At 48.6% G+C, this 24,771-nt stretch overlaps 1 protein-coding gene across 1 annotated transcript in view; it reads left to right on the top strand.

Moving 5' to 3' along the window:
- znf407 (zinc finger protein 407) overlaps positions 1-24,771 on the top strand; it is a 119,284-nt gene that overhangs the window by 38,644 nt on the left and 55,869 nt on the right. Inside the window, exon 5 of the mRNA XM_078095351.1 lies at positions 15,563-15,637. Coding sequence (XP_077951477.1) covers positions 15,563-15,637 — 75 coding nt within the window. The remainder of the gene's footprint in view (positions 1-15,562; positions 15,638-24,771) is intronic.

The raw sequence follows: 24,771 nt of genomic DNA on the forward strand, positions 1-24,771 counted from the left end.
TTTAATTTCCCAATAACAAATTCCTTTTTTTATTACATTTTTTTTGTTGGTTACCTGTTCTAAAAACCAAATTCTCTACTATTTGAGCTTTGGTGCTCAATTAAAAAAAAAAAAAAATATTGAAGAAAAGCGGTGGAACAAGGAAATGAAGTCACATCAATGATGAGTTTGTTAACTTAAGCTCTTGTGTAGCGCACAGTTTGATATTCAGTCACATTTTGCTCAAAGTTTATGGTAATAACAGCGTGTTCAGTTTCATTTGTTCGAATTGATTATTAAAGCCATGCGGGTCGTTACCTTATAGCTGTGGATGGACTTCTTTTAGAATAGAACTAGTTGACATATTTGTTCTGGTTTGAATCACAGTCGTAGTCCGAGGGAAGAGTTGGATTGTGGGAAATCTGGCTCTGGCATAGGTCACGGTACGCCTGCTGAGCGATCACATGACCCCCCCCCAACCAAACGGGGGCTCCTTCCCGCGCTTTACGGTAACGAGGCCTGTATGCTTCCCTCTGGTTAGCGCGCCGCTCCCGAGACCAAACGGAAAGAGGTTTCAAAGCGGCTCTCCTGCTCCGTTTGTGCAAAGGCAACCGGCGGCGTGCAGATGTTGAAGAATTGTTTGTCTGGTTAACGCGTGTCAGTCGACGCGCGCAAACACCCCTTCTGACTAATTAGAGACGGAGCCATTGTCGTCTGTCTCGTATCGAGGAATCATGAAGGCTTTTCCCTTCTCTCTGATATTTAACTGTGTCTACAAATGGGAGGGGAGGGGGGCTTCCATGTTTTTACTTTCTTTCTTCTTCCTTTTTTTTTTTAAACGCACTGCCAGTTAACCCAGCGGCGGCCTTGCAGATGCGGCAGAGCGGCGTGCCGGCTGACTGGCTTGTCTCTTGGAAACCTGCGAAAATGTGATTTACATTGAGAGCATGTTGTAACAAACCCTAGCCCACGGTATGCATACTCCCCCATTGTTTGTGACAGTTGGTTGTACCTGTGCCGAAGGAGGGGGGGGCGCGCAAGGATGCATCCAACTTTGCATTTCAGTGGCTGAGCCCAGGGTCAGGAGCACATCTGGATGAGTGTAGGGTTTGTGTGTGGCGTGTCATTGCTGCCTCTCGGATTCAGACACACACACACACACACACACACACACACACACATTCGGGGGGCTCACTTGTTGCTGTGCGAAGCAGCCGCGGCGGCGGCGCACAAACAGCGAAAGCCCGGCACACCGGTGCACTCCTACACAAACAAACAAACCAACACACCTGCTGCTCCTGGCAAGTCGCTCTGACAATCAGCCTAAGGAGGGAAGGCAAACAAAACAAACAGTTTAATTTACATGACAGTAGCCTGCTTTGCATTAGCAGTGATAGAGGGAAGCTCTGCTGGAAAGAGCCGCTCGTGAAAAGCGATGGTCCTGTGTCGCGCTGTACTGTAAATACAGTCAGCTAATCTCCCCAGACGGTGTTGGTTTAAAGAAATAAACGAAATACAACACTCTGCCTGTGCTTTCTGAAATAAACCCGTTTCTCAGCGTTGCAGAATACAATTTGTAGGAAGGAATTCAAGATGTGTAAATGTGTTAAGTAGCAAGTTCACTTTCGTTCTTTAGATCTATACATCTATGCCTTTTTTCCCTAAAATATTTCATGTTTGATTTTAACGAGCAATTATCTTCCTCAACAAATAAGTGAACGTTGTTTGGGCCGTTTTGTAATTGCGCCGAGTGGTATTTGTTCCTCGACACTGCTGCATTTGTATTTGGTAAGCTTTATTTTGGAGGGTGTTTATGCCAGCATGGTGAATGTGTGTGTGTGTGTGTGTGTGTTTGTGTGTGACTGTGAGTTTAGTTTTTGAATTAACAAATGAATCGTGCACGTTTGTGTTTTTCGGCAGATGATGACATACACTCATGTGTTCATAGTACTGATATTTCGCTGTGTCTGTCCATGGGGTTTTGCGTATGTGTGTTGCTGTGTTTGTGCATTTGTGTGTTGCCGGCTCCAGCGGTCTGCTCCCCATGTAAAGAGATAGCATCTTCCCACAACAGGTCGATATGGGAATACTTCTAGAATCCCTGCTTCTGTCTCCGATTGAACTGAACCGCGTGCGTGTCAGAAATACTCTGACTGACAACCTCCCTCTCCGGTGGTTAGTTTATTGAACCTGTTGGCGTGTTATCAGATTTAGAAGCACTGCGCGGCCGTATTTGGGTTCCAGGGCAACTCAGATTAGAGCCGCGTTTGCTTTTCTCTCAACCCCCCTCCCAACTCCTCACCTAGCTCATGTTTATTTGCTGTAAAATGTCCTAAAGGGACACAAACACAGAAGATTTATGGTGCCAGATATAATTAGATCCCATGTATCTTTACACAATGGACACACTTGTGTGTGTGCGTGCATGCGGCGCTTTAAGTGGGAGTCAGTAGTCATTAACGACTGAATAAACAGCGTGTTCCCTACTTATTAAAATATAGCTTCATGTTTCCTCCCCATTACTGTCGCTGTGGCGGCGCCTTGGCAACCGAGGACGTCCCCGCTCTGAGCGAAAGTATTCATCTTAGAATGCGGAGACGTCCGAACGTGTGTTTGGCTGAAAGACCATGTGACAGACGGCATGGAGTTGTGTTGTTGTTGTGTTAGCAGATTACTTACAGATTAATTATGGACCGCGAGACGGTTGCGACTCACTCAGAGATTCCCGCAAGCAGCCGGAGTGATTCACGAGTTTCTCATTTCTGATTCGCTCTCCATCTCTACTCTACATGCTAAACCACCACTGGCACCGGCGTGAAATGCAACGACCCGTTGACGAAGGTTCGAGGTTCCTGCAGCCGTTTCTTTGTTGCGCGGAGGGTCGGCGTCGGACACAAAGTGCTCACATAAGGCCGTCAAATTAGTTTGCCGACAGATCGAGGACACGTCGGATGTCCTTAAGTCTGCGATAAAACAGGACGACTTGTGGGGAACTATTTTACCGTCGTATTTTTTTTTTACTGTTTTGAAAGTTTGCCTGTTCCGACAGAAAGGCCCAGTAGAATACTACAGAAAGATGTGCACGGTGTACTTGTTCTACACCTCTGACCCGTTGGCAATCCGGCCTGTTGGTATAGTTTGCACACACTCCTTTCATGTCCTGCAGAGGTTGAACACAGACAGTTCAAGGTCGCCCTCCAGCTCAGTCCAGCTCACAGATAATTGTCAATAAAATTGATTCCTTTTTTTTTTTTTTCCTCATATTTTTCCAACCCTCCCCCCTGCACACATTCATTGACTCCCTCACTCCACTCTCCTTCGCCTCCGTCCTTCTCTTTCCATCTGGAGCCAGATAAGTCTCCCTGGACTGCCAAGAGCACCGAGTATCACGGCTGGCTTCGCTCTTTTTTTTCTTTTTTCCCTCCTCCTCTTATGTTCTTCTCACAGTGCACCGAAGCCATGTCGCAATCTCTCATGGAGTTTTGATGCCTGGATGTCTCCTGTCCGGCTCCATCTCGTCTGGGCTGCAGCGCCGGCCCTATGCGAACTGAACTCGGCTGCCTCGCTGCAGGTCAGCCTTCACGGCCGATTAGTGTCGAAGCGCCACTTTGGTCACAAGTTGTCGGGAGCGCTTATCGTGAAGATCAACAGCGATCAGTCTCGCCGCGGCGCTCCCCTTCTCCCCCTCCGAGTCCTCCACATATCCTCCCTCATTCTCTCTCCTTTCGGTTTTCTGCCCTCTCCCCTTTTGGCATTTCCCGCCCTCCCCTCTCTGTGTTTTTTTTCTCCTCCCCCCCCTCAAATCACCATATTTCCGTCCATATCTTATCATTGTCAGCCCCCCCACCCCCACCACCACCACCTTACCCCCATTCTGCGTCTATCGCTGGATCCAAACAGTCTAAAAATGTTTTTCCTAACAACTCCTCAGCACCAACTCAGACGTGATGTGGTAAGAAGTGAGGGCAGTGCAGCGTTGTGCTTGGGGAGTCTGACTTCAGCCGTCCCTGTAACGTCAGGTGGAACGTCCATGATGTCCTCTGGGGCTTAAAATAGAACGTCCCATTTTTCTCTGCGAGGCCCGTGAGGAAGGCTGCAAGAGAAACAAGCAATGATTCCTCGCGTGCAATTGGCTCTCGTCGTGGCCACTATTTACATTTTTTGCTGGTTTTGCTGGACAACAAGTTCTTAACCTTTCCACTGCTTGTAAACTCGGGGCAAGCTATCACTTGTAATCTAAAACAGGCTGTCATAATTTCCCAGCCATCACCGTTCGATCCGCCCTTCGCTGCCTCTTCCCTGCGATCAGTTTGTCCAGCTCAGGAGACTTGATTCAGTTTTCATGCGTCCGACCCGCCCCCCTCCCTTCTCTGTGAGTCTCTGTGTGCCGTCAGGCCTCGTCTGTGGCGAGAGCGGAGACGAGTCACGTTTGGCCCCGTCAGTATGACTGCTAGTGTCAGTATCTGGAGCGGCTGGTTCCTCTGACAGTGCTGGAGGGGCCGCTGGTCCTAGCAGAGTGCAGCCGTCACCCTGTGACACGCTCGGTGTCACCGATCCCCTCCGCCTGGCGACGCGGCGGCCCCTCCTCCCCCCCCGTCTTTTGCCTTTGCGTCCTCCCCTCCAGCCAGTGGCTTTTTCACTGCCAGTCGGTCACTCAGTCAGTCACTTACTGCCTCACTGAGGAGTCTTCGGTAGGAGCTGGCCTACATGCGTGTTTGAAAAGTGATCCCAGTGATCTGGAGCGAAGCTGGCAACAGTGTTTACAGTTGCTATTCAGTCTCTGCTTTTTACCGTTTTCAGGAAGAAATAAATCTAAATAAATCTAGAATGACACATAAATGGATGAACAACATGGATGAATGGATATTTGAATGGCTAGATGGGTGAATGTATAAAAAGTAACAATTGTATTTATAACAGATATATAAAAATACAGATGCTGGATATATTCTGGATATATACACGGATGGATTGATGTAATTATGCAGATGGATGGATACATTTGTAGATCAATAGATGGATGTATAGCTAGATGGACATATGTATGGGTATATAGATAGATGTATAGAAAGTAGATGAAGGGATGGATAAATATATATCGATATAGATATAGACTTATACATACATGGATGGATGGGTACATGTATAGAGGGTTAGATGGACATATACACATATATAGGTTTGGATAGATGTATACATTTATAGATATGTGGATGTATATATATATATATATATATATATATATATATATATATATATATATATATATGATAGATGTACATATGCAAGGTTAGATGTGTAGATCCATAGAGGGATGAATCGATGTATAGATATATGGATGAATAGATACATAGATAGATAGATAGCCTCTGTGCACAGTAGGACTAAATGTGTGTGTGATTGAATCTGGCCTTGGCGAGTGTGCAGCAGTGACAAATGGATGCTCACTATGAAACCCCCTCATCCAAGAGACAGTATTAGCTTTTGCTTTAATTACCAGCAGCAGTAATGTTTCCTATCCATAACTGTCGGCCTGCTAGAATGCAGCCTGGCAGAGGGGTGAGGGCCTTGTCTCTTTTCTCAGTGGGCCTCCTGTCTCTTCAACCCCCCCAATCCGTCCATCCTCGCTCCCTTTCCTCCCCCCTCCCCTCTGCGCCCGCCGCATCTTTCATTTCAATATTTCAATATTTATGCCTCATCTGAGAAAGTTCAAAGTCACAGTAAGGAGGCACAACTTTCCCCTGCCTCCCCGCCGACAGCGCAGGACCCTGCCCGGTGGACAGGGGAGGAGAGGAGAGCCTGGTGACGGCTGGCCTCCCCTCCCCCTCTCCCTCCCCCTCTCCCTCCCCCTCTCCTCCGCCGGTCACTGTTGACAGAAAGAGACACCAGGCTCGGGGAGTCGCATGCAAAGACAGACGGATAGAACTAAAGTGTAACAGATGAGGGATACTAAAGCCTGACACCAAAGGAACCTTCGATTGACACTTTTATCTGATGGTTCTTCCGAATACTTTTGGAAATATCTGCAGGGTAGAGTGAACAAGGGTGAACGATATCCACGGTGCGACTGCATTTGCCCCCCGTGGGTCCAACTGACCATCCCCTCGACAAAAGCCCGGTCCAGTTGGATTGAAGTGGCTGACAAGTCCGTCCCCCCCCCCCCCCCCTCCCCCCCGAAGCTGTGTGACAGCCTCCGTCTGGTAACAGATTAGCCTAATTACAGCGAGCGTAGATCACGACGTCACGTCCTCTGCCTGTCGCTCCAGTGGCCATTACAGCCACTGCTCTCCCCTCCTGTTAATGTAAAGTTGTAAAGAAAGAGAAGAAGAAAAAGAGGGGAGGGGGGAGAAGGGAAAAGCCAGAAAAGGAAAAAGGTCGTCCTCATTTGCATGCAAGCCTTCATTAGAATATGCGAATATGCTAAGGACCCGAGTCGGGGCTTTGCATGTGCCGGTGATGAATGGCGAGCACGCCGGCGAATAGGCCGAGACGGAGGCTCCGTCACCCTCATCTGCATAGCATACTTCATTTACTTATTTATTTATCTGCTTCTGATACATCTCTTGTCTGCGGGACTTGGACCCCCCCCCACCCCCCCCTTCTCCCCCCACTCCCCCCCCCCACACTCACACACACACAAACACCTCAATGAGACGAGGCTTTATTAAATGGCTGAATGAGATCTCGAGGTTTTCACAGGGCTTCTCGGGCTTGCGTTCCGTCGGGGGGGTCGGGGGAGTTGTGGACGGCTCGCTCTGTAAATCGTTTGTGTTTGTTTACTGCTTCCTACATTTCAGCAATGCCTTAAACATGGCGTTGGGAAAGGTGGAAATTGGCATGTTTATTGAGCAGCGGTTCAACCTGTGGAGCGTCAGGGAGCGTCGGCGCTGGGAGGGGAGGGGGGGAGGTGAAACTCCCTCTCTTTGGAGGAGGGGGGGGCTGGGTGGAGGGCGAGTTTTCCAGAGAGAAAGTCTTCTCTTCACTCTTCTCTGTTGCCGGGGCGGCAGATGGTGGGTGTCAAGACAACGGCAGCAATAGCCAAACAAAGACATCCTTTGTGTGCGTGTGTGTGTGTGTGTGTGTGCACGTACTTTCCGAGAGGTGTAGAAGTGCGCTGGCTTTGAGTAGGAGGCAACGGCATCTATAATAACACTAGAATGGTGCATTGTGTACATTTCTAAGCCGAACCCTCACTCAATCTCCAGGAAGTCCATTGTTTCGTTGGACCTGAGACAGCTGACACCTCGCTGACGAAGTACTCTGAAACGTACTCCTGGGCCAGAGAAATTACTTTTCAACGCTGTCAAGATGTCAGACGCCACATTGGCGGCACAATCCCGCACGCAGAGAGCGCGGACCTCCCCGCCGCGCGGTCGGCCTTACAGTTCTGGTTCCGTGAGCCCTTTCTTTCTTTCTTTGATGGGATCGCTGAATATTAGATCAGCGGCACGGCGCTTTATTTCGCTCCTCCTGAAGGTGACCTTAGTTGGCCTTCACAGCGGCGCGGGGATAATGAGAGTGGTAGCTGGCCGACAGACGGCCTGACATCCCAGCTACGCCCTTCACTCAGCTGGGGGGGGGGGGGGGGGGCGGGACGTCAATACGGAGGCCTTATGTTTTATGGATTATCTGCTTTAGCAAAACTATAGTGAGGGAAGTACAACTCTCGCTTGTCATGTTGCCTCAGTTCTTTTTAATGTGCCAGACCGGCCGCCGGAGCAACAGCGGTCGGAAATTAGAGGCTGTCTCCCGTTTGTTTGTTTCCTTTCAATTTGCACTCGCTCCACCTCCCGCTCCTCGGCTTGAACGTCTCCGGGTTGGAGCGCGGTGACCTGGTGTTCTTCGATTTACCAAAATCTACTTTTTCCGCCCCATTTTCATGAGCCGTAGTTTCATGAATGTTTTTTTGGGGCATATGTTCTAATCTTTTTTGAATAGATATTGTCATTCATCTTTGCTAACACGTGTGTGTGTGTGTGTGTGTCTCTTGAACAAACTCGTCCGTGCTAAATTAACCCACTCCATGCCTCTTTTATGTATTTTATTTTAATTATTTATTTTGATCTCTTCCTTTCTTTCTTCCACTAATTCCTTCTTCCCCCCTTTCTTCCGCTTCTTATTTTGTCATACTTTTAATTTGTTCTCAGAGGACTGGCAGATACAGTAAACAGACTGAATTAATCATGTTTGGGCTTTTTCTCTTTTTTCATTTTTTTGTTCTCTCCATCTTGGGCTCTGTGGTGGGGGGGGGGGGGGGGGGTCTCAGGGATGGTGTTGTTTTTTTTATCCCCAGGAGGCACATGGGAGGCTTGCTGTTGTAAACGAACCCAAGTGCAGCCCTGTTATCTGCAGTTTAATCTGCCCACTGGGGGCCGGAGAGAGGTCGGGGGGGCTCATTGTAGCTCCTGATCCCTGGAGGAGTGCAGAGGTGGGCACGGAGGAGAAGAGCGCCTGGCTGGTGTCCCTCCACTCAATTAGGCTCCTTAACGTGAGTCGCGTGTTTGGTTTTCCCGTTCTAATGACGCCGCGGCCGGCTTTAAAAAACGCGGCTACAGTCGCACCGATACATCAGTTAGACGGGCTGATTAAAAATATATAATGCTAACACCAGCAGTGCTGTGTTAGCATTATATATTTGCTCCTGCCACGCCTTCAAAGACAGCGTCGGGACCCGGCCGGGCACCTTCAGCCGAGCACCTTCAGTGCACCACCTTCAGCCGAGCACCTTCAGTGCACCACCTTCGGGGGACCAGTAGGTTCTTCGGCTGCATTCGAAGACGGTTTGCTTCAAAAGTGTTGTCCAGCTTGCCAAGAATACTATTCTGGCAGTTATTATTTTTTAAACCATGAATGATTTAATTTCATGCGGTTTATTAGCAGTATATTATTAACAGTAGATGCAAGCTACTGGGGCAATTAATGCAGCTCGTTCTGACCGTCAATCCAAATAAACAGTTTCAATACAGTCTTACAAATGTCAGTTAATCCCTCAATCTATCTTTATCTGTTATAATATTATCAACTTAGAACAAACGTGTTCCAGGATGTAAAAGGATTTTAATGACGCAGTTAGCGTCAAAACAAGGTTTATAGTATTAAAAGTTTGAAAGTACAAAGAACACAAATTATTATTTTTTGTTTGCCGTCACCCACCCTTCACCGGCTCTCCCTGCATATGCCACACACACACACACACACACACACACACACAGACACCTGAGGAGACCTTATAAACATAAGGAAACCGGCATTACAAATTGCTGCACATCGTAGAAATTGTGCAGCAAGCTTTTTAAAATACCAGCGCTGCCAGTGAGGCGCTTTGTAATTTATCCCTTCACGCCTGTTACCCGCGCCGCGCAACGGTGATTTATTTTGTTTAAGAGAAGTTTTGTTTAGAGAGATAATGAGCAGGACTTCTCTTTAATGATTTAACACGGCGCGGTGCAGAGAGAGAGTGTGGGGGGGGGGGGGGGGGGCACATATATTTTTCATATCTTTTAACTGCACTGCAGAGAGAAAGGGAAGGAAAGAGGGATGGAGACGCATTAGCAAGCGGCATTTTTGATTCATTTTATCCTAAAATGATTCTTTCGCCTCCCCATAACACGGCAGCCTTTTTCAGATGGTATATGTATTTCATTTCTAACGTTTCTCGGGGTGTGTTCAGTCTTTCATACTGGATCGTGTTCTCTCTCTGAAGATGAGTAATATCCGTGCTGATCCCACAAAATTAGGCAACTTATACCAGCCTGTTTTGAAAAGCGCTCGAGACAATTGGGTAACTGTCGGCACCGTGTTCTTTTTTTTTTTTAACACCTCTCCTTTCATCTCGACACCAAATCCACTATTATTCTCTCTTGTTCAACGTTTTCAAGTCCCCCCGCTCCTCCCCCCCACCCCCTCACTTAGGATTTAAATCCCAAATTAAAGCAGTTCATTAGAAAATATAATGATGCTGAGTAGCATAATATGCAAGCAGTGCTATGACGCTGAGAGCTGGGGGGCTCCGTAACACTGGAACTGCCACCAGCGCATAACGGGGATGGTATCAATAATAGATCATTTCATCAATCGGCCCTCTTTGGAAGATGGAAATGCGCTGTTGGGAAGGGGACCCAACTCCATTCTATTTTTCCTGATTATTATTATTATTGTTTTGTTCCTTCCTCTTCTCCCCCTCCTCCCTTCCGCCCTCCCCCTCCCCCGTAGCTTGAGATGTCTGGTTTCATCTCGCATTAGGGTGTGCTCTGCGTAAGTGCAGGTGCAACTTGCTCTCCCTCTAAATGATCCTTTAATGGAACAGTGTGCACTGGAGCTGGGAACTCTATGGGGCGCTGCCACTGTCGATGAGAACTTCGCCTCAATCAATCCGTCAAGCCCCATCAGCTGCCTCAGCAGATGATCCAAAAAACCCCTTCGGAGAGGCAAAGTGAGCTTTTTATGTACCTCCTCTAAGACTAGAGGACACACAAACACTGGCGGCATCCTAAACGCGAGACGTCTGTTTCGTTGAGCGGCTTGACGTTGATCAGTCGTCAGAGAAACACTTTGCCTCCCTTTTCATTCCCTCCCCCCCCATCAAGATCATCTTAGAATAGATCAAGTGGCGTGCTTGGCACGGGCACGAAAAAAACACAAAATCAATTCGGATGTTTTATTTATTAATTTTCCCGTCCCAATATCTGTTCCATTATGGGATGCTTGCACAAGCGAGCGATATTGACGCAGAGTCGCCCCTGCGGACCACGTTCGCCTCTCCTGCTCTCGCCCTACTTCACCGTCACTCCATCTGACTTTTCCTATTCCTCCATTTTCCCCTCTTCCTCTCCTGTGGCAGTCATTCCTCCTTCCTTCCGTCGCCTGCTGCCTCCACATGGGAACATTCGGACCCGGCATGTGGAGGCCCGCTCGTGGAGCGGGAGCGTTGAACTGGGCAGAGAGCCCGCCTCCTCTCCACTGCCTCCCTGTCTGTGTGTCCGTCCGTCCGCCTGTCAGGGAAGCAGTCGCTCTGTCTGTCAATAAACGTCTCGTTGCTGTCTGTTTATCCGTCCTCTCTGATACGCCGGCAGCTGTCTCGGCTCTCCGGGGCTGCTGTCAGCCGTGTGCTGGTTTTCTTCTGTCACTTCACCTGCCTGTCAAGAGCTCCTCAGATTAGACTTGTCAACTCACCTCTGGGTTTTTCACACGTCTACGCGACGGGTTTGTAAGAAATTAAACAAGGAAGAAACACATTATGTTTATTTGGAGCAAATTAGTTGAGCCGTTTTGAGAAAAGTTCTTTTTTTTCTATGCTGGCGAACTCCCACTTAAGCTGCACCAGGGCCGTAGACATGGGCCGCCGCGCTAATGCTCGTGCAGACCTGTCAGTGGATCATTCTCAAATTAGTTGTGATGCCTTTCTTCATGAGGAACGGGCGACCGACTGTCACGTCAGCGCCACTCCTCCAGTACATTGTTCTAAATTTAAGACCTTTCCTGGTGCTGCTGCACTTTCTGTGCGTGGAAGTTGGGTTCAGCTGAAGGTGGCAAAGATGATGGATGGACATAAAGGGAAGAATGGGAGGGGGAGGAGGAGGAAAAATGAGGTTTGGTAAAGCCATGTAGGCGCTCAGTACTACAGGAAGGCAGCCGGAAAAAGAAGTGTAGCAGAGAGGGGGGGGGGGGGGGGGGGGGGTCGTATGGAGACGAGCGCTGTGAGAAACAGAAGATGGAAGTGACGGGAGATGAAGGAGGCTGAGGTGGCGGAGGAGACGGAGGCAGGCGCGTGCAGAGGGGAGCTACCTGCTGCTGATGGCAGTCGGAGTCAGTGAGGGATGGAGGGCGATCCAGCTGTGACATTAAAGCAGCAGGTGGAGGCCATCATTAGGACGGGCACAGGAGGCTGGAAGAGCCCGCACACACTCCTCTCTACGTGGCCCAGCGGACCACTGAAGGGAGAGCGAGAGTGTGTGCGCGTGTGTGTGTGTGTGTGTGCGCCTCTCCACAAAAAGAGCTGAAGCATGGTCCCATAACTTCACCCCCCCCACCCCCCCTCTTATATTCCCACCTGGGATTTCTCCTCCTTGCCAGGTTTCGGTGGCTCTGCCGGCGTGGGTTGAGCGGTTCCTACATCTGGTCGCTCTCTCCTAATGGCTTTTCAGTTGCCTTTTAACCAATTACAATACGGCAGTGTGTTCGATTTCAGCTTCATTTTTCAGCTGCAAGCTTTTCCTCTGCTGCGATCTTGCACAGCACGGGTCTTCAGTCGCTTGCAAAGGAAAAAAACGATCAGGAATTGTGCCAACTTTTATCCTCCACAGTTAGCATGACGAGCTCGGCTGTTCAACATCTGTAGATATTCACGCTGCCTTTGTCCAACTTGCCGATCTAGTCTTCTGGTTCTTTGTCTTTGAGACAGCAGGTTTGGTTTTGGGAATGCACTCTATTCCCCCAGCGCTATATATCCTCATTTTCAGCTGATAAGAGACACTTCCAGTTAGTGACCAGAAAGGGAAAGTTGTTTTCTACCACACACTAAACATACGCAAAACCTGTGCCCTAAATAGGTATTGAGTACCGATGGGGTGTTCTGACCCATTGTCCTATATAAGTGTGGGGTTACTTTAATGAAAAAGCCCTTGTGATGTGCTGTTTCTCTCCCCGTGCATGTCAGACCCTGAAGAAAGAAGCGAAAAGTAACTCCAGCCCAAGTTGGCAAAGTGTGTCTCGCCTGACCTGGCTCTATTCCCAGCATGCCGTGCGCACGGCTCTCGGGAACGGGGGTGTGTGCGATTGAAGCGCGGCTCCGGGCCCTTTCTTAGATCCGCCATGCCTGTCGGAGCCGTACACGGGCCTATCCAGGAACCCCGTTAGGCAAATGGAGTTGTTTGTTTCAAATATTGACATGTTATCTCTTCATCAGCGGGCGGCGAGGGGAGGGTGGGGGTGGGGGGAGATTGTAACTGTGGGTAATTGAGCCGTGTCTCCCCTGCTTATCGGTAAAGCTCCGGCACGTCACGGACCTAACGAGCTGTGGCGCGCCGATTAGTCTGAAGGGAAAGTCGAACGTGAAACACCAGTCTCCGTCTTTCTCTTTCTTTTCTTTTTTCTCCTTTTCCATATCTGCAGTGGATCTTATGAGCCTCCCTGGAGGGAAGAGGCACAGCCTTATTAGTTGTATTCATGGGGGGCAGGGGGGAGAATTGATATGGATGAATGGCATGTTAAAGTATCCCTTTGTTAGAATAACCATCAAGGCTGATGGTTCGGGCTGATGATGCAGCCCGAGGCAGCAGGACGACAAGCTGAGGCCTTGACCTGGATGCCAGAGGATGCACACACACACACACACACACACACACACACACACAGCGAGGGCGCGGGGCCGATTACACACCACCTTAAACAAATGGATTTGCCCCTTTTAACATTAAGACATGGGATCTTTCTGTGTTAAGTGTGTGTGTCGGTACGCATGAGAGACGAGTGTGTAAAGACTGCGTAATGAATATATTTGTGTGTGTGTGTGTGTGTGTGTGCTTCCTGCATTTAAGTACTTTGGCTGGATCAGATAATCATATGGAAAATTGCTAATTCTAAATGTATCAACGCCACTCTTTGTGCGCATTTGTGTGGATCTCTTTGGTTGTGTGTGTTTATTGTGCACCTCTGTGATATTAACCACCATTGTTGTGTGTGCCAGGTGCCCCCTCAGGGCATTACCCATCTTGCACTCTGAGAATAATCCGGTATAAAATGGGCGAGATGAGAATCTCACAACATGCCAGTTTGATTTGTACCCCTCGCTATCAAAGAATGCTAATTAAAATCATATTTTGCATATGTCTTGTCTTTCATGCACATATGCAAATTGCCCCTGTTGCCTTTCAGCACTCTGTAATTAGGTTTATGAAGGACAGCTGTAATACATAATTAACAAAAATGTTTGCAAGCTCTTTTTTTTTTTTCCTCCTGCGTCTAAACACGCCGACTTAAACGAGCACGCACAACGTTTTCCGCGTCCGTGCTTTCCTTTCAGATCTATCGATTCGTTATTTTGCCTCATCCGACCCCTTCGGAAATGTCTTCATTATGCTTCTTGTGTATTTATAGACGGCGCCGTCAGTCAGAGACGCTTCCTTCCGGTGGGACCGAGAAGCTCAGCATTTCTGATCTGGCCGTCCTCCCGGATTGGAGTACACACGATCCAGTCATGCACTCAGTTTAACTCGGGGGCGACGCTCCGGACGGATCGAGCTGGAGAGGATCGCGAAAATACAGAGTGACGACAGTGAGGCAAAACAGTGGAACACGCTTGAATATTTATATGGTGGTGTTAGTTAGCGTCTGCCTCGGGGGCCTCGTGACGGACGGGACTCTGGGGCCATGATGGGATGGAGGACTCTGCCGTGTGTGTGTGTGTGTGTGTACGTCAGGGTAGAGAAGGGCAATAGCTGACACATCGACATAAATAGTGAAATAATTATGCTTTGACTTTATGAGACTGACGAGTTGGGAGGAAAGCTTCAGAGAGACGGAGGCGGGGCTTGCCTGAGAGAAAAGAGAATAATGATCTACTTGGAAGAAACAAAAGCAAAAGACCTCCGGAAAAGAAGAAAAACGGGGAGCGACACCAAGGAGGAGGGACGGGGGGGTTCTTGAGTGTGTGCGGTGACGGTGCCAACCACATGACTGTCGGTTCAACTCCCTGGGCCTCTTTCATGTAGCTCCATCTTCGGCTCTCAGATGTGGTCATTGTCTCTCGGATGCACAATAATGGGAAGTGATGGGTGCTAAATGAAAAGGCCAGGGGGACGAAAGCTCTGGTGGAGCAGCTTGGATGTCGGAGTAGTTAGTCCTGTCATCCGCTCATTATGTTTTCATGTGCTGTTTGGGAGACGCGGTACACGCAGGCCCCCCCCCCCCCCCCCCGGCTCAAACTCATTTTACGGTCCCTGTCAGGCCACGGCACGCTGGTATTCCTGACCGTGTGTGCGTGCTGACGTGGACCCGCATGGGTTTGAATCATCGCGACATGCTTGTTTGACACATGGAAGCTCAGTATGTGGAACTGGACTCCGATGGACCCAAAAGGTGTTCGGAAAAACAAACGTCTCTCAAGCGCCGCGCTCCTCCTGTGGTGCAAAGTGTTCACATACATTTACGGCGGCTGTGCCGGTCTGTCATCTATTAGCGGGACGATGGTCCCCCCCCACGCCCCCTCTTCCTCTACCCAAAAGCATGTTTATGAACGATTATATTTGAAACTCAATGTCAGATGGGGTTTGCTGGGTAAGGTCCTGGAATGTGCGTAAAGGGTCGGTTCTCATGCGATCGCTGGGACGTGTAGCGCTGGGAGACATGCACACACAACGAACACACAAAAACCCAAAACCAAGAGACCTCGTCCCAGTTTTACTGCTCAAGGTTGGAAATTACTTATATCCAGCTAGAGTCTTACTTAAACTCTAGTTTATTCATTGGTGGTACAAACGGAGGTCCCTATGTGATGTATTTCAGGGTTCTTCAAATGAACAAACTCGCACAACATATCCGCACAATATACGTTAACCCATGTTCTGTGTCTGTTTGTGTTTTCTAGATGGGCCTTTGTGATGAAGAAACACCTCAGCACACACCTGCTGGGAAAACATGGAGTGGGACAGCGTAAAGAGAGGTAAATGAAACGCTTTCCCCCGCGTCCAGGACGACGCATCGCTTCTACTTTTCAGTCAAATGAAAATCAATTGTGTCTCGTTTCCACTCAGGAAATCGAGAGCGTCAATCTGACTTGTTTTAGTTTGTTTTTATGAGACTAAAGGGAGAGACACAGCATGCGACTAATGCTAGATTTGGGAGGATGACTCATACAACCCCTATGGAGGCCTGCAAGCTTTTAAGCAAAAAGTCCCGACTACTTACGGTGAATTTCAAGTTAAATATAACTTGGGATCCTCCCTTCCCCTAATGAGTTAAATGGCTTTCACTCATTCTGTCAGTCTCGCTCTCTTGCTTCCATCCGTTTTTTTTTCTCCTTCTTTATGTCAAACTTTATCTGGCTCCCTCCCTCATCTTACTTTCCGCTCTCCCTCTTGAATTAAGGATGAATGATGTTTCTTTTACCATTTTAGTCTGCGTACGTGTGTTGGTGCGTTTCCGTGTATGTGTAATGTCTCCCGCCTGGCCCCGTCTTTGAGAACCAGAGCACTGCTGTCAGTCGGTGTGTGTGTGTGTGTGTGTCTGTGTGTGTGGAAAAGGAAAGATGAGGAGATGAAGTTGTGAAGCCCCCAACCCCCTCCCTGACAAGCCAAAACGAGACGTTAAACACCTCTCAATCTGTCAAGAGAGCTGCTAAAATAGAAACAGACCCGCGTTTTCATTACTCCTCAGCCAAATTGATACTTTTGACAAGTCGCGGTATTCGATTTGACAAGTGTCTTCAGATATGAAAGTAAGCAACCCGACCAGCTGCCTCTCCATCTCTCTGACGGCATCAACTCAATTCCTACTGTCAGCTGTTCATCTGGATTAGATCGGAAACGAATCCTCATGTCCTCAGCTGCTTCAACGGCGCGTGGAATCCACCGTTTTTGTTGCCGTCGCCTTGATTGATCCGAGGACGGCTGCTACGTCACGTCCTTTCCCTTGATTATTGATAATGAATCTGCTCTTTAATCTCTCTCTTTCTCCCTTCCCTTATCTGCCCGTGTCTGTGGCGTGGTGTTGGGTGGTGGGCCCTAGTTTTCAGCCACCCAAGGGCAGCAGTCAATGTGATTAGCGGCGCAGAAAAGACGGCAGGAAAATATTAACTTGAAAGAAGCCGGGTTTGTTTGGCCCCACTGACGACTCTCCTTTAAATCACAGTGAAATGAAAGAAATCCAGTTTTTCCTGTATTTATCCATAATAAAAATAACACATCCGTTCACGCCCGTGAGCGACCCGACGGAACCGTCGCCGTTCTGCTCTTTGGCCACTGGGCCCGGCCGGCCAGGTAGTGAAGGCGATGACCTCCCACCGAGACACGTGTGCAGCCGTTCTCCTCTGGGGACGTGCCCGCTGGCAAGGAACGAAACAGCCAAAAGCGAAAACAAAGAGTGGTTGTCGTGTGCTTTTCTAAAGATGAACGGGTTACACGGGAATCTGTCCCGTTTTGTTAACTACTATGAAATCTACTATATTTTGCACCTCAAGTTAGGGCTTTCACAACATTTTTCCAAAACCTTTGGACAAATAATCCTGAAAATATAATGACTAAGTGGGTAGAGGCAAATAAAAAATAAGAATCTGGTAAGTTCAGAGCATTAAATCACTTTATTGTAATGCTGCCTTTAAAACCAGGAAAAGACTAAACCTACGTCACATTACAATATTACGACATCCAAAATCTTAGACCGTTGCTGGTTCCATATCATGATATTATACAGATAAATTACTGAACAGGTAATGTCAAGCCGACTGACAGTAAAACATTCTTTTCACCCCCCAAATCACACCTGCCGGGCTAAACTGTAACGAGAAGTAAAACATCCACCCGCGTCTGCTCCAGGAAATCCCTTCAGCTTTCATCCTATGCATCCTAATGCTTTACAAGCAGCTTGTCTTTGAATGAAGTACTGCGAGACATTTGTGCATTCTGAGTTTGTTGATGTCTCAATAAGTAGATTCGGGGAACCTGATAGTGGATAACTTTATCATAACAACACATTTCTGTCCCGGTCAGCCACATTGTGTCCAGGACGATTGTTGTTGTGATCTGAAATGCACTAACCTTTAATCATCCACCGGATCAGACAGTATGTGAACCACACAAGTGGATCCTGGTCAGTTTGCAGTCCGCAGCTCATCAGTACTTTCAGTATTTGCCAACAACTATGACTTTTGTTGGATTTAATTCATAACCAGATAAAAAAACAAGTCCCATCTCTAACTGAATCCCACTTTTTGCTCCCAAAGGCCGTTTGTGCTCCTTGCTTTTGTGATGGAAGGTCACTCCCACACCAGGATGCTGGGCACAAATGGAGCTTTAAGTCGCCCGTGCGTTCGGCTTGACGTGTGTATTCTTACTCCTCCATTACGTGTTATGCGACACTGCGTCACACACACAGCCGTGTTAACTCCCACATAGTTCTGTTTATACACACAAACCTACACTGTCCACTCCCACTGGTCGTCACATGATCACTCTTTCTTCTCGTTGCTCATGCCGTGTTTCTGCACTCGCTCACGCACGCTACTGCGCACACATGCACACACACTCCCTTGCACGCGCACGCAGAGGCAGGACGGCCACAAGGTTTGTTCTATTTAAACCTGTAAAGCACCGTGTCATCATTTTTCTGACAGTCTTGCAGACAGAATTTATCTCATCATTAATTAACCATCATGCTTCCAACACAGTGCGGCTTAATTAGCACAAGGTCATCGGGGAGGGCTTATTAAGTGGAACAAATTTGGGCAAATGTAAGCGAGGAGTCAGAGAACGGGGGAGGAAACGGGGGGAGAGAGAGTGAGGTGGGATGACAGAGAGATGAGGGATAGAAAGAAGAGGAAAGAGGAGAGGGAGAGAAGGTGTGTGTGTGTGTGTGTGTGTGTGTGTGGTTTGGTCCGACATGACAGTGCTGGCTCCATGATTGATAACTGCACCGGTTTGGAGAGCCCGGACCTGCAGGGACTGGGACAGTAGCTGAGGGAGAAAGAGAGACAGCGAGAGGGCAAGTATGGGGAAATGTGTTGTGTGTGTGTGGTGTGGGTGTATCTGGACTGGGGACCAGTGAAAGAGGGTGGAGGGGGCTGGATGAGGGGGGGGCTGAGAGGCAAGACAGGTTGCTGGGGGGAGCCAATTGCAAACATATGCTGGCTGGCAGGCAGTGGAGAGATGGATTGCAGTGGGACGGACTCAGAGACGCCGTTTCATCACCATCTCTACGGCCCTGTTCACCTGATATTTTTAGAACTCTGGGGAGATCTGTTAGTCAAAGGGAGAGAGGAGGAGGAGCGGGAGGAGGAAGAGACCTGACTAGCCGTAGGTAACGCCAGGCTCCACTTAGCTAAATCCGTCAGGGGCCCCAGAAGCCGGGCTATTTTAGGTGGGCCGTTGCAAGGGAGCGTTCCACCAATTTGGGTTCTTGAAAAGCTTATTTTCGCATCGCTATTCTATTTTATTATCCTCGGCCTTATTTGACCTCTCGTAAGTAGCACGGGTCAGCGAGGAGCCTTATCTCGCCACCGAACAGCTGCACCCTCAAAGAAAAACACAAGATGCATTTGAAATGAAATCAAAAGGCCCGGAGAACACAAAGCTGGTGGAATGAATGCACAATGCACCTCCATTTGGCTGGAACCTGCCCATTTTCTGTAGATATTGAGTCTTCCCATGCAGGTTTTTATTATTAAGGAGTAGAGTAGGCGATGACGGTCAACAAGCCTAATATTATCCTCGAACAACGCTCTAACTCCAGCGGGGAATCGGAGGAGAGGAGGATGGGTGAGACTCCGACTATCTGGCAGGTGAAGAGAGAGAGCGAGAGAGAGAGAGAGATGAACTGTTATAAAGTGACACAACTGGGTCTTCGTCTCAGTCACATCTCCTCTCTGCAGGCCCTCAGCGGAGTGGGGGGCTTTTGTCCCTTTTGTCTGCCCGCCGCGTTGTCCTCACAGATTGACACAAACCCAGCAGCGCGGCGCCTGACTCTAATGGGACGCGGTAATCTCAAACGTTGTAACGTTTTGCGTCCCGGAAGCGGAATTATAACAGGAAGTTGTGACTTTTGTTATCACCCACTTGTAATGTCACAGCGAGTTATTGTTCCTCAGTGCATTTCCATATATCTCATCTCTCGTTTAGTTAAAGGATGCTCCGTGTGAACCAGCCCGGCGGGAACGTGGCTCTATTGGTCTCTGGCATCTATAAAAGTATTCCCAGCAGTTAGATTTGTATTGATTTGTTATTGAGTGCTGCACATCAAAAATGCCTTTTGCTGCCCGTCCGCAGGGGAACCCTGGAGTTAAAAACAGGCTTCGGTTTTGAGCGTGTGGTGTTAATTACTGCAACGTGGAACCAAGCGTGCATCACTTCTTTTGAGTTACAACCCAAACACTTTCTTTTATTACTAAAACGGACTTTGAAATGTCCTTTGTGTATGCGTGTGCACTTGTGTGTTTGAGTGTGCGTCGATGTGTCAATTCCCTCGTCGTGTCAATTCCCTTTTACCCCAAAATAGTCCCATATTTCAACACATAGCTACTCTTTTATTCCCTTCTGTTGCAGTTTACCGACCTAAACTCGCTTTGCAGTTTTTTAACTTTGAGTCTGCCGCCACCTAAACCAACACTTGAATAACAAGCGAGCGGCTTGAGAGGATGATCGACGGCAGCGACCTTGCCTCGATTGCTTGTAATTAGTTCTTTAAAAACAGGGCGCCAAAAGACAACTGACCTGTCCCACATACCTGTTTTCATAGGTAATTGTTAAAACGCCTGCCATTTTCACGCTTGTAATAATAAACTCCTTGAGCTAATACACTCATCACTCTCGAAACAGGAGTGCTGACAAACCAGAAGAAAGATATATTTGTTTAACTGAGGGGGGGCGGGGGGGGGGTTGGCATGATACAAGCAGCTGGAGAGAATGTTTTCAGTGTTCGGGAGATGTCTAATTGCTAAAATGTGCTCACAGTTTAGTGTGAGTGGCGTGGCAGTTGTTTCCACAGCATTACTGTACGTCTGAGCGAAGCCCCCCGGAAGAACAGCGAAAAACCAGGTGAAAACGCATCCTGAAATCGATGAGTCACGAGATGGAGGCAGGGACCGTTATGACTGCTGTGAAATGGTGAAAATCTGTAAATTATGTCACTGTGTTGTCATTTGTCTTTAAATGAATACATCTATGTTTAGTCATGTCGTGTTTGGCATGGTAGTAAAACGACAACGGCAGCCAGCATCAAATCAGAAATACTGTAACGTATCTTATGAATAAACATATTAAAAAGAAAAAGCTCCCGGCACATCTGCAAACCAACAGTCCAGGTTTGCATGATGCTTCTCCATGTCCACATGGCAGGACGCTGTGCCGGGGGCCGAGCGGGCATCTGGCTTTGAACCGCCGGGCCCTGGGCTAGCAGCCGCGTCCCAGCATGCCGTGCAGCGCGGCCATATTGCCCCGGCACAGAGTGCCGGGACCATCCGGGCTCGGCGGGTGGAGCAGGGGCGGAAGAGCCCTGCCTGGAGCCAGCGTGGTGGCAATATGGACCACACGGAGCAGGCAGGGGTCAAGTCACACACACGAAAAGGCACGAGTGTGTGTGTGTGTGTGTGTGTGTGTGTGGGAGGGTGTGGGAGGGGGGGGGGGGGGGGAGTTAGCAGTGTGATATGGAGATAAAGCGTAGATAAAGACAACCCCTAATTCATTAGAATAAATCCTTTCCCTTAATTATTGATAATGAATCTGCTCTTTAATCTCTCTCTTTCTTCCTTCCCTTATCTGCCCGTGTCAGCACTTTGTCTCTGTGGCGTGGTGTTGGGTGGTAGGCCCTAGTTTTCAGCCACCCAAGGGCAGCAGTCAATAACATCCCGTTCCGCTGGTAGTGCAAGCGGGGATGTGATTAGCGGCGCAGAAAAGACGGCAGGAAAATATTAACTTGAAAGAAGCCGGGTTTGTTTGGCCCCACTGACGACTCTCCTTTAAATCACAGTGAAATGAAAGAAATCCAGTTTTTCCTGTATTTATCCATAATAAAAAAATATAGAACCCACAGCAAAGGATAAACCTGCATCTGACACTTGGCCCACAGACCAGCGTGCACCAGTGATCAGCGCCTCGTAGGAGATTGAATGCAAAGTCAGCACACAGATTCCTGCGCTCATCAAGCCCCGTTTCCCAGAGGCCTTTGCAGCTCCCGATGTCCCGGCGTGGTACTGGCAAGGCCCCCGGCGACCCCTAGCTCACCCTTGTGTCCGCTGGCTCCTTGTTTGAACAGGAGCCAGCGCCTCGCTGTTTACCCTACTCAATATTTCATGGGGAACACTCCTAGAATGAGGGATGGCGTTAATATTGCTGTTAAAATTAAGCGATGATTAAAATTTGTTAGTTTAAAAGCCATTGCAGTCTATAAAAGTTTCATTACTGGAAAATTAGGTGCATTAAGTTTTTATGGTTTGGCCTGCGCTATCGCTTGGGAACGATTTTTATCCACTTGTCATAGGCATATGGTGCAGGATTGTGTGTGTGTGTGTGTGTGTGTGTGTGTGTCGGTTTCTCTGAAAAGCTGACACACGTAAATGCTAAAACTCATGTTTAGCTGAAGCACTCTGTGACAAAATGCTAATTATAAATCTGGCCCTGTATCTAGGAGAGGTCAGAGGTCATCTTGCGGTCTCTCCTCCTGCTCATAGTCGCATTGTTTGTGTTAGTGATGTCACACCGGCGTCGGCGCTGTGATGCTGCTGGCTGTTAGCGGCGGGCCCCTCGCCCGCGGGGGCTCCTATTACTAACCATAATGTCGGTGAGCCGCGGACAGCTCGTCCCGGAGTGCGAAGCCACTCGTCATGTCGGAGGCCGACCCGCGGAATAAATCTGGAGCGGGAGTTTGTCTCCTCACAGCGGCGTCTACCTCATCTCGGTAGTGCAGGTCCAACAGTTGCTCCAGCTTTTTTTTTGAAGTTTTTCGCCCCCCCCCCCAACCACCCACCCCTCCCTTTTCAAATGATGTCACCCGGCACTGAAACCCAAGTGACATTACTCAACCGGACAAGAAGGGAGAATGTGCACAGTTCGCCTCCATATTCATTTCACATCGCCACGGCGACGCAATTGTGCAGCTGACTGCTGACGGACATTATGCACAGCGGGTCTGTGGGGGAAGGAAGTGGGCCGTTGCCAGCCCACCTCTTTCTTTTTCTATTGAAACATCAGACCGTCGTGGCAGAAATGGATGTTGCCAGGCATCGCTAATGAGCCAATTAATCAATAAATTAGCTGAGCAGCGCTTAAATTAATGCGCGCTGGACGGGCAAGCGGCAGTCGTGGATGTATCCCGAGGAAGGTGATTAACACGCAGCGATCAACAAGGCCACTATTAAGTTGGACAACTTCCTGAACTTTTTTCTCTCTTCTGCTAAATATAGAGCAGCGTAATTTGTTTAATCTTGTTTGGACCAAAGGAATAATGTTATATTTTCCCGTGCAGCCACCCCGCATTGCAAATATGCTGTGGAACTCCGAGAGGGATTGAGATGATGTTATCTTTTTTTTTTTTCTTAATTATTTCTGCCAGAGGACCCTCTTCTGAAACCACCAGCACAAAGAACCAGTAAATATACACTCTCACAGCCTATGCTTTCACTTCATGGGGAAACGCTCACTCACCTACGTGACACCTCATAAGTTACTTTACTCAAAAACCTGAAATTAAATGAACTATTATTTTCATCAGTGACGTAAACAAATTCCTCACGTTCGCTAAAACTAAACGTTTGTATTCAGGTTCATAAATCATCCCTCTAATTTGGGAGCCTTTTTGGTCAAATAAATCGTTGCAAAAAAATATTCCTCATTTCAGTTTCAGTCTCACTTGTATAAATAATGGCCTCTCAAATCTTCTGTGTGCCTGCGAGCTCAACGTGTCGGACATCATGTGAGGCGGATCCATAGTTTAGGATGCTGGTCCCCCCACCGCCTCTCCCCACCCTCCATGTCAAAAGTTCTAAGCCCCCCCCCAGCACTCTGCTGGGGATGAGACATTACAGTCTGGCGGTTAGAAGGGTGGGGTAGAGGGGGGGGGGGGGCTACCTTGATTATGTGACATCCTCCGGAAGACCGCTGGAGTTGTTTCCTCCATTACTTAGAGGCGGTGGGGGCAGCGGGCGGGGGGGCTTTTCACTATTGAGACTGTCATTCTCAATTTGGGCTAACGGTAAGCAGGCACAAGGCCTCCTGGACATCCCCCCCCCCCCCACCTGCTCTCCCTCTCGCACACACCCACCCCGTCCCACCCTCCCCTCCCCCCGCGGCGGACAGCCGCGGTGACAGTTTGATTAGATCATCAATCGTGGCCGTTAACAGCGGTTTTCCTGAGCACCTGGACCGGCAGGTCACAGCTGGCTCTGAGCTACCGCTGTCCCCCTGACCCAGTGTGTGTGTGTGTGTGTGTGTGTGTGTGTGTGTGTGTGTGTGTGTGTGTGTGTGTGTGTGTGTGTGTGTGTTTAAGTACGCTGCCTCCGATTGTTTTGTGCGTGCAGGACCAGCTCTTTGTACTGTATCCGTGAACTTCCAGGCGCGCGAGTTGCGTCGTCCTCTGTGTGGCGAACATGGTGATGTTTCGTTTCCACGTGAGGGCAGAGTTGTGTTTGTGCGTTTGTCCGCTAGTGCGTTATCATCGAGATGATGCGAGTGCATGTTTCAGTTTAATACAAATGAAAAATTCATTTCCTCAGGGGCCCTTTACACCCGCCGATGCTTTTCTTTTCTTTTTGTCCGACCTGGGAGGCAGAATCACGAATGAATGTCTCAATTCTTCTCATAAGTTGGTGAGGGACTATTTCCCAGAGACGACAGGTGAAAAAATAAACTGCAACGCCTGCTAAGAGACAGCGAGAAGAATGGAATTAGAGGAATTGAATAATGGAGGACACATCTGTATCTGTGCGGTCTCCACTGCCTACTTTCCAGGCCGCATTGTTCATTGTTTGCAGATATCACAGATAGCAGTATGCAGCAGTTACGGCTATTCATCTGTAACACCACACACACACACACACACACACACGTGTCTTACCGTGGCGAGGACCCAGTACACTTCACTAAACACACACAG

Source organism: Gasterosteus aculeatus, chromosome 20, assembly GCF_964276395.1.
Source record: "Gasterosteus aculeatus chromosome 20, fGasAcu3.hap1.1, whole genome shotgun sequence".
Classification (NCBI taxonomy): Eukaryota; Metazoa; Chordata; class Actinopteri; order Perciformes; family Gasterosteidae; genus Gasterosteus; species Gasterosteus aculeatus.